The 11,050-nt window shown below is 38.5% G+C and overlaps 1 protein-coding gene across 2 annotated transcripts; it reads left to right on the forward strand.

Moving 5' to 3' along the window:
• Positions 1 to 228: 228 nt before the first annotated feature.
• On the forward strand, positions 229 to 8,973 carry odr4 (odr-4 GPCR localization factor homolog). 2 transcript variants are annotated; one of them, XM_053329781.1, is made up of 14 exons: positions 229 to 298; positions 696 to 799; positions 1,461 to 1,577; positions 2,402 to 2,494; positions 2,974 to 3,080; positions 3,183 to 3,219; positions 3,364 to 3,507; positions 3,986 to 4,081; positions 5,613 to 5,660; positions 5,739 to 5,858; positions 5,949 to 6,063; positions 7,847 to 8,059; positions 8,590 to 8,643; positions 8,838 to 8,973. In XM_053329781.1, the coding sequence occupies exons 2-14, from the start codon at positions 701 to 703 to the stop codon at positions 8,906 to 8,908; spliced, it is 1,314 nt and encodes a 437-aa protein (XP_053185756.1). In that variant the 5' UTR covers positions 229 to 298; positions 696 to 700; the 3' UTR covers positions 8,909 to 8,973. The 2 variants fall into 2 exon arrangements, with proteins under 2 accessions (XP_053185756.1, XP_053185757.1); XM_053329782.1 differs by having other exon boundaries at positions 7,853 to 8,059.
• The last annotated feature ends 2,077 nt before the right edge of the window (positions 8,974 to 11,050 follow it).

Genomic DNA, 11,050 nt, shown 5'->3' on the forward strand with positions numbered 1-11,050 from the left:
TAACTCTGGTCTGATCATACAGCGCTACATTAGTAATGTTGGAAATAAAACATTATTTAGTGGTTCCTACAAGTTTTATCGTGAAGATAAATTTCCTGTTTGTATTTGTCTTTTGTTGTCCAACTTGACCATTTTTGACCTCGGTTAACCCAATCGCGACAGAGACGTGCGACGGATGTACGTCACTGCGCAAAGCACTTTGGTAAACAGAGTTTTTTCCTCTGCTGACGAACCACTGCCAGCTGCCAAGCTGCCTGCTTTTAGGTGCACATTTTACTCTCTGGCTTGCTTCTTTCAGGTATTTATCTCACTGTACGTGGACGGGTTGAAGTACAAGACGTAGAAACTTATTTAAAATACCACTTTGGCCACGTCAGGTTAGCTAAATGTAGTAAGTTATTACTGGACAGCTACAGTTACAGAGGCACTTAACTATACCGGTTAACCACAGACGTATAGTGTTATATATCTATGAAGCTTTAGTTGTATGAGGTTTGAACTTTTTGCTTTTAATTCTTTAATTCAGTTAGCAGCTGCATCTTTGTAGATAAGTTAATGATAAGTGCAGTAACTGTCATACGTAATATCTATCTATCTATCTATCTATCTATCTATCTATCTATCTATCTATCTATCTAATGAGAACTGACCACATTTTGTACCACCTCCCCATCTCTTTCCACACTCTCCTGTAGGCAGTATGGGTCGTGGTTATATAGTGGAAGGTGCTGTGGAGGGATATCTGTCCAAACTCTGTGAACAACAAGCAGGTCCTGTCACAGGCCTGCTTATTGGACAGGTAAGGTTGTGTAGCTGTAACTCATGGTGAACATGTTTCCACCTCAGAATGATAACATCAGACCATATGTAACAGTTTCTCATCAATGAAAAAGCAGGATATCACTTGCTCCAGTAATCCAAGGCATGTTTTAGACATGGGGTTTGTGTAACTGAAGCAAGTATATAATATTGTTAACTTCATCAAGATGTTAAAGTGATGGCTTTGTGTCATTCAAACATACAATAGCAGTCAAAAGTTACTTTGAACACACTTTCTCATTGAAGTGAATGGGAAGGTGTTTAAACTTTGTACTGGTACTGTAGATGACTTCTAAGTTAACTTTCACAGCTATTGTAACTAGGTCAACTTCACAAAGGGCAAAAACATTCAAGTGACAGAGAAAATTCTGTTAGGGATGTATATTGGCTAATATATCTGTCATGAAGTGTCATCACCACTGTTCACCAAAACTACAAAACAAAGAAACAGTTTCTTCCCCGTCATTGTCATCGTCAGATTGTTGTGTTGTTATAATGTGTAAGCACACTGAATGCCACTATACCTGGGTCAAATTCCTTGTGTGAGTAAACATACTGATTGATGTCATGATATGATGTGGGAGATTTACTCTATGTGAAGTTAAGATACAGTAATTGATATGAATGATTATATATTTCAGAGCTCAAATCAAAGGGACTTTGTCGTCATGGCAACTCGGACGCCTCAAAGAGAGGAGTCCACTGCAGCGGCTGGAAACTCTCTGGACAAAGAGTGGTTCACTGAGCATGCTCGACAGGTAGGTGTAATATTCACATGTGTAACGATGAATACAGAAGTGATGATCCTGAATGTCACTCTGATGTATGCACTGAGGTAAAAGTTGTGGAATGACTGCTCAGTTAATACCTGTTATACAAATGTGCTTTGTTGAAGTGCATGCTGATGCTCCCCTGCTTCAATGAATAGCACGTAATGGTCAGAAAGCAAATTTGTATATACACTACAGAAAACAAGACATTAGGTTCATTATCTCTATACACACTCATCTAGTGTTGAGTGTGAACCTATGGTTGAGGAATAATAATACTTTTAGAAACAAAGACAACAGAAAGATTTCCATTGGGTTGAAGCAGTTGTAAAATATATATATAGCTTCATGTAAAGGTTTAACTATAGAATCAAATACATGAAGTTATTTATATATAGTATAACATATGGGTTATATCCATTGGAGTTAGACAGCAAAGCTGAAAAGCTGAAATGACAGAAAGACAAATACAGTTCCATAAAAGGCAAGTGGTTTTTACCAGTGTTGACATAGCTTCCCATGTAGCTAGAGGTCTGCTGATGGGCAGCTTTGGCGAGCTGACCAATCAGAGCGATGCAGGCTCATTGGGAGAATCAGGAGCTAAAACAGCCTGTTTCACACAGAGGATGAACTGAAGGGTAAATACTCAGTATGAGTTAAATAAGGAGCTTTCTGAACTGTAAATCATGCAAAGATATTCCAGTAGAGCCCCATATTAAAAATAAAGACGTGGAAATGTGCATTACAAGGCCCCTTTAATCTGTTGTGCAGTGTTAGAGTATATATCTGCTACTGATCTGATGTGTTTCCAGGTGTCCAGGATGCTGCCTGGAGGCCTGTCTGTGTTAGGAGTCTTCATCATCACTGATACTGATGCTAAGGACACACTAACCTCACTCCGACAGGTGAGGCTCATATAAACACAGAATGAATGGTATTGTCTTCCACATATGTTCATTCCACACTTCTTCCTTATCAAAATAACACCTTACATGCAGCTTTTTTAAAAGACTTTGATGTGTAAAATCAGCAGAGATTTCCCTTTAAAGCTGCATTTTGAAAATCTGAAGCCACTAGGTGCAGAACAAGAAAAACATAAAAATGTGTTTTAAAAAAAATGTTAGTCTGTCAGCCAACAGACACCTACCTACTTACACATCCAGCAGACACACAGCAACATTAACATTTATTTGGAGACCAATATTCACTCATAATATAAAATAAATACTGGAAGGACATTTAAACATTTTATACGCACATTTATCTGTGAGTGTATTCTATCCACCTGATCCCTGTATGTGTGTGTGTGTGTGTGTGTGTGTGTGTGTGCGTGTGCGTGTGCGTGTGCGTGTGTGTGTGTGTGTGTGTGTGTGTGTGTGTGTAGTTGGTTTTTGCAGCGGAGAACCTGATCTCCTCGGAGCGTTTGTGGAGCCCTGCCGATGATGATGTCACAGAGTGCGTTACACTGCACGTCAACCCCAAAACTAGGAAGTATCCTTTAACGCAGCCTTCTTATTGGATCAGGTAGCTACCAGCTGAGAGGATAGATGAATGACATACTTATTGTGGATGTTCTTTAACTCTGCATATCAGAACAGTCTGCAGAACCTTCGATGTCAGAGATCCCAAGGTAAATTTACATCTTTTATTCTACATTTAATCCAATGCAGATTGCTTTTTAAAAAGTATTCTAGTCCCTCACTGATCTACCCATGGTGAGGGAAAGCATGCAGTTGTTCTGTATGAATCATATCATTGTGCTTGTCTGTTCCAGAGTATGGCCAAGCCTGCTGATTGGAAGTACCAGTCAGATGTGTGTTCCTCCTGGATCACGATTTCATGTTGTCTGAATGTGGATATGTTAGTACCGCTGCCAGGCAACAAAACCAGTACAGAAAGCATGGATCAATGTCTTAAGGTTGGCGCACACACACACACACACACACACACACACACACACACACACGAACACATGCACGCACACTTGACAGGGACAGGGTTCCTACGCAAGTATGAAAAGTATGGAAATACATCTGATTAATTTCCAGGTATTAAAAAGTATGGAAAATGAAAAATAAAGTATTCCAGACTATTACCACTGTTCTAAAATACTGTGTCTAAAATTGTTTTTATTTGCATGACATTATGGTACTTGGCTACAATCCACTATTAAAAATAATTAAATATGATGTGAAATATGATACACTGATATATTTACACAGATGTCACATATTCTCTGAAAAAACAACAACAAACAAACACAGAGAAGTCTGGAAATTAGGGTATGGAAAAGTATGGAATTTTGAAATTCCAAATGTGTAGGAACCCTGACTTGAATATTAAATACATTTTCAAAAGCTTCAGTGGAACTATTGTCTGGTCACTCTGTGTTTCAGGAGGAACTGAGAGTGTGGGCACAGCAGATAGAAAGTGGCGTTTGTCTGATTGATGGAAAGAAGCTGCCAGAGGACACAGAGCTCACATCAGGACAGGTTGTATACATTTAACCTAAATCTGTCTTTACCTAAGGAAGGCTGCTGAGAGACCTCAGCAGGAGTCCCAACACAAAGAGATCCACTAAACAAACCCAGGCTCTGCTGAAACCCCGCCCCCTACCAAGTGTCACCTGTCAATCAAAGTCACCACCTCTACCAGAAACATGGTCTGAGAGCTTTCTGCTGCTAGCTCGTTCACTAGCTCGGTCGCTAACTCGGCGGCTAACTCAGCTAACTGTAGACTGTAGTAGTAGTGTGTGCTGAATGTATTTATACCTCTACAGCAGCAGGGGCGGGTTTATGCTAATCACTAAATCCTGAACACAGAAATGTTGAAACACAGTTTGTGAAGCCTAACTCCACAATTCAAATCTAAATGGTTGAAATGCTTTTTACACATTTTTTACAAACACATTTATGACCTATTTAATGTGTTTAGAAGAAAAAGTCTGAATTCACTTTACACTGTCTTTAAAACAGAGGATACATCTACTGCTGCTATGATAACTCATGTTACATTCCTGTCTCATAGTATTATAAACTACTTTGCAGTAGTTTGACATTTTTTAAACCATATGATAATTGGCCAATTAATCAATAATAAAATATCATTGTCATTTGCAGCTCCAGAAATAGTTGTGTCAAGAATGAAAGATCAGCTTGAGAGAGAAATTCAAACACTGTCTCCTCTCTGAAACTCCACACAGCTGACCAATCATAGTGATGGATGTGTTGGGTCATCTTTTTCAGAAAGTTACAGAAATCCATAGCTATTAAACTGTCCGATACTCAATCAATCAATCAATCAAACTTTATTTATATAGCACCTTTCATACAGGTTTATATAGCTCAAAGTGATTTACAATTAGTTGATTGACAAGCTGATGATAAGACAAGTGACAACATAAAGAAAAGGAATTTAAAAAAAAGAACAAATTAAAAGACAGAAATTTAATTACATGCACACAAGAGAAAATAAGAATAATACTGTTTAATTTAAAAAAAGAAATAATTAAATAGAATTGTTTTATTTAATTAAATAAATAAGTAAAATAAGAGACAATAAGAGAACAAGTTTATTACAATTTAGAATAAAAAAACTAGGGTAAAAAGAGATTATAAGACAGAAACAGATAAAATCGATAAAAAGATCAAACTTTTAGAATGTGTTAACAAAATGAAGTAGAAAAAAATAAAAGCAGTTCTGACACAGTATACTGACCCCTTGATTTAGTTCTAATTGCCCCCTTACACCCAATTTCACTTATGCAGTCTAGGAATTTGATACACCGGTGTGTCACATCTCTCACAACACACTGTTTAGATACCATTGAGCAAGGCACTTAAACAACAGTGAGTCTGGCAAAATGGTTGAACAGTCACATTTGGATTGAAAGCAAGACACTGCTGATGAGAGTAGACCTACCTTGCATGCAAATACAATACTGAAGCTAACTCATTCTCTGGATTATGTGAAAGATATGAGTATAATACTAACCTACTGTGTCTGATCTCTCTCTCTCTCTAGAAGAGGAATGTGAGACAGACGTACACAACTCAGCTGCTCATCTCACCAGTAAGAGATACACATACACAAATAAGCACATTCTATGTTGTATTCTGTATTATATTGTTTTAAACTCCTGTGTGTCAGGAAGAACAGAGGTTAACAGATGTGGTCCAGAGGTGTGGAGGCAGTGTGTCAGTCAGAGGAGCCATCCACAGCAGAATTTACCTGCACAGCTACAAACCAAAAGCCAAACTGGCTGAGAAGGTAAGCTGTTATTACAATAGACAACACGGTATCAAATGAAAGTGAAAGAAAAAACAAATCATTTTAGAATGAAATGGTCATTGTGGACAGCTGCTGAAGAGAGACGTGGTTTCTACGGTGGCCACAAGGGTTCAGATGGTGCTGGAGGAGCTGCAGGCATCAGAAGAGGAGAGCAAGGGAAGCAGCAGAGACAAACAACAGACAGGTACACACACACACACACATATCAGATGATGGTCACTTTTGGAGACATTACATAGGATGGCATTCATTTTTGGAGATTTACCCTAACCATAACCATAACCATAACCACTGACCCAAAAAAACTACCTTTTTACAAATTGGGGACTTGTTTTTTTCACCAGTTGCACAAGCTGTCCCTTATTAACTAGTCCTAAGTCTGAAATTTGTCCCCAAAAGTAGCCTATGACAGCGCTTCAAACACACACAAACAGTCAGCTACCCGCCTCCAACATGCTCTACCAATCAAATGCTTTAGACTATAGATAATTGACGATAAGGTCATGGTCTTGGGTGGGTTTAGGGTCAGCCAATCCCAGCAAAGAGGTAGCATGTGTGTATCCTAAAAGGAAGGTGACTTTACAAAAATCCAGTTTAACCAAAAGATAAACACATGTGGAACAGTGCAGGTGAACACTAAACAAATAAGATAAACGTGTGTCATGATGTGAGTGTCTCATCTGTATCCAACTGCACTAGTCAAGCTCCTATTAAGAGGAAATAAAAGCAGGAGTTCACTTATAGGTGACACGACAGTCCAAAACTTGATGTACTTTCAATTGATGTTAAAATGTGAAATGCACAATAAACTGACATTTAAATACATAAAGAGCTAAGGGAATAGAAAACAAAAATAAGCTAAAATATAAATAGGACAGTTATAAAATACAAGAATAGAAGTTAGAGTACACTATAAGAAATGAATCATTATTTGTTTTAATAATAGACAGCAGCAGTAGCAGATAGAGAAGTCTTCAGCCTTTTAAAGGAAGTTAGAGTTGCAGCAGACTTTCAGTTTTCTGGAGGTTTGTGCAATATATGTGGAGCATAAAAAACAACATGCTGGTTCTCCATGTTTAGTTTTGACTCTTGGAACAGAAAGCCTGAGAGGTCTGGATGGTTCATAACAGAGCAGCAGATAAGAAATAGATTTTTTGGCTCTAAGCCATTCAGTGTTTTCTGAACCAACAGTAGTATTTTAAAATCAATTCTTTGACAGGCAAAAAGCCAGTGTAAAGATCTGAGAAGTGGACTGATGTGATCCACTAGACATACAGTATAAGTCCTTTAATCCTTGATATATTCTTCAGGTGATAGAAGTCTCACTTCATCATCTGTTTGTGTTGGAGGGAACCATGACCTGATTTCTTATGCGCTCTAGTTTCACCCATAAAACTGAAGCTGGGAGGAGTCGACTTGATAAGAACAGCTGCACTGTTATCTTAGTCTAACTGGGTTTCAGTTAAAAACATCAAGATTGGAGCATTGTTGCACATGCTTTGCAGTTCATGCTTTGGTAGCTGGATCAATATGTAACCAGGAACAAATAAAAGTTGCCCCCTTCCTAATTGAAATGAATGGGAAGCTCATTGCCAACTGACTGAGACTTCAGCATTTTTACAGTTATTTTTTAAAATAGGTTTCACAATCAACACTGTCTTTTTGAGTGTTATTAGCAAATGTAGCCTCAATCAGGGATGAAGAGCGAGCAATGGAAGTCTGGTAACCCCACTTTGCACTGACTTCACAACCCCAGATTTACTTTTCAAATTTGTAGCTGTAATTCCTATTTGTAGTGAAGGTGGCAGCTGTTCATCACAATGAACACAGTCTCACTTCAGTGTCTTTATTACTAACTACAGTAACATTAGTTAGAAATACTTCAATTCAAGCAGTTTCATGATTGTATTGTTTATAATCTATCAAGTAGCTCTCACCCTCTGTGTCTCTCTCCCTCTCTCTTCCAGAGCTAGTCTCTCTCCCTCGTCGTGTCTTCTGTCCTGTGAAAGTGAGCGGGCCAGTGTGTGTGTGTGTGTACCAGTTCAGTGACGAGGGTCTGTCCGAGGTGACTGACAGGCTGAAGGAGATGCTGGACATAGACGCAGCCGAACAAGACTTGGATACCAGGCAGGAAATAACTGCTGAGGTCTTAGAGAGCAGTGCTGCCAGTGTTGCAACAGGTGAAATGATAATATCTTACTTATTTCTCTGGTTTAATTCACCTTATTAGTACTATTACTTCTTAACACAGGATCTTCTTTTGGAGTCTCAGGATTGTTTGTGACCAATTTTTCAGAAAATGGCACATTCCACTAATTAGAATAAGGGGAGATAACCCCTTACGTACTTCCAAAGATCTAAAATAATAAAATCCAAATGTCATTTAAATCTGAAGCTGAAGTATAGATAATCTGTAAGATTTAAATACAGGCACAGTGTAGTAAAAATCTCTTTGTGGTATTTTATTAACCAACTTCACCCCTCAAATGCTTTCTTTAGCAAAGTTATCTCTTCTACAGTTTCACATATCACTAAATAAACTTTTTACAACATGTAATTAGGAAAACCCTGCCAGAGAACAATTACTGACCTGTAAATGATCCAGTTTCCCTCTCTTAAATCCATTGTTTTTCACATTAATCTTTGAGTTACAAGCTGTATTACTTTATTACTATATTAAATCACTGATGTTTTGTTGTTGTGTTTTCAGAGCCCGCTGTGGAAAATGTTAAAGTACAGGAACCCAAGAGAAATAACTACATAGGTAAAACACACTGCACTGTTCAAATAGTCACACACGTTTCCAGCACACCTCCACTAAGATTCTTGTTATATCTCAACGGCAGCCGAGCCATATATTGTATTATTTGTGTGTGTGTTTATGAGCACAGTGTGTGTGTGTGTGTGTGTGTGTGTGTGTATGAGCACAGTCCCGATTATGTTTTTCTGTGTTCTTAGGTGTTGCCATGGCTACTGCTGCCGCCCTACTTGCCACTGCTGCCTCGATGCTCTATCTCAACGACGTTTAACACACACACACACACACACACACACACACACACACACACCCCAGAATAAAGTATTTTGATTTGAACATTTCTGTCTGTTGTTTGAATGCAAAAATGCAAAAGTGCAATTAAAATGAGGGTTCATACATTTGACTTAGAGAGACTTATCAGCTGACTCTGGACATCACTTCAGCTCAATTGAGTATTCTAGCTTCTTTCAGCTCATTTTGGTTTAACAGCTTCTAACTTTACTGATTTGGTTCACTCTGAGTCCTCACATCAGCCTTGTTTCCAGCAGGAGCAGCTGTTTGCAGCTGCTGCACGTGACCAGCAGCAGACACACACAGTTAGAGACTTACTGGTAAACATTTAGCAGCGAATGAGACAAACATTTTTTCCAGAAACCAGAACAGTAACAAACATTTGTACAAGTCATGATGTCTGCTATCAAAGTGTTCTATTATGCTATGTCTACTCTTATAGTACGTGTTATCTGTAACTTTCACTTTCATTTCCACTTAGAGTTCCTTAGGGACAGAAATGTCTGCAAAAAGACCGCATTAGCAAAAAACTGGTCCGGATCTACCATACGGGAAATCTGGGCAACTCATGCTCAGACAGGGTCACCTTTTTTTTTTTCTTGGTCGGACTCCACAGAGATACACACACTTTCTTGATGTCGATGTTGTCACTTTCATGCCAGGAAAACCAAGGCTCATGACCGACTGTTTCATTTCTCATTTTGACAGCTGGGAAAGTGATGATACGTCAGCAGGTCACGATGCTCTGTGCTTAGTTTGTATCAACAAGTGTGCAGGAAAAATAATCACTTAGGAAAATGGACAGTGCCAGCTGTGACTAAAGGTTCAGTGAGGAAGTTTAGCAATAACAAACAAGGGCGTGTCCACTTTCCGTGGAAAGTGGATTCCGGAGCTCTCTTGATGTCTCCAGTTCTAGTTTGTGAAAGAGCTGGACATTACCTCTTCTGGTAAGAACCATTATTCTGTGTGTGTATTTAGTCGCTTTATCTGTTGTGATTGACCAGATAATGTCATTTGGTTGCATGTCTGTGCTGTGTGTACAAGTTGATTTGTCAAGTGCATTATATGTTTGCTTTTGCAGTGTGTGAAGTTGCCTCGCTCACTTAGTGACCCTTATTTTGAAACCAGTATCTAGCTGTGCTGTGTGATTATTATACACATGTATCAGTAAAAACTGTTTTGCTGTCTGCTTGGGTGATATTACCATCATCTTGAGTGTAGGCAGATCTGCTCCCAGCTCAGCTCAACTATTTATTCAGCTTTCGACCAACAAGTGTGTGATTTGACATGTCAGCTAGACTGGAAGCTCAAAATGATTGAGGTGGATTTTAGTGGTCAGAGTGGGTAACATCTGGTGGAAGTGATTTGTGGCGAGATGGTGTGTGTGGGGAGGGTGGGAGGGGATTATGAATTAATATTATTTTTCACTTTCAAAACAAGTAATTAGAATTAAAAGAACAAAACCCAAAAATGAATAATTTTACGTATACTGAATGCAAAGTGAATTATTTTGGGGGTATTATCACAGTCTGGGATATGTCACTGATAAGCAACAACATTTTAATGCATTCTTATTTTGGAGTAGTGTCAGATTTAAAAAAAAAAAAATCCCTCTGGAATCCTTAGGGACAATAATCTCCCCATTGAAACCTATTAAAACTGCATTTTTTCACCCCCCTGCCAAAATATGACTCCTTGATACATTCCTGTGTTCTGAGTCATTTGGGAAAAATACAGCTAAATGATGTTATCTGGTGAAAAACAACAAAAAAAACCCCACAATTTTTAATCTGTGGCTTGATGCCATATATGCATGAACACAGCTCAAATGATCAAGAAAATAAAACTATGTCAAATTCTACCATTAAAAAAATAACATTAATTATACAAAATATGCTTCCATCTTGCCACCAACTTCCAACTTCAGCAGGCACTGCCTCACACTAAGCTCTAATTCTCTTGTTGTGACAACAAGCTGAAAAGTCAATTTTGCCCACAGCGGGTGCACAAAGATAGGAAAAAGGAAAATTCATCAGCAAATAATAACTCCAATGGATTCTATTGATGAAGTTAGAATGGCATAAGCAGCAAGAAGTTGATTCTACCTGACCACCAGCTCGTA

This window comes from Scomber japonicus, chromosome 12, assembly GCF_027409825.1.
Source record: "Scomber japonicus isolate fScoJap1 chromosome 12, fScoJap1.pri, whole genome shotgun sequence".
Lineage (NCBI taxonomy): Eukaryota > Metazoa > Chordata > Actinopteri > Scombriformes > Scombridae > Scomber > Scomber japonicus.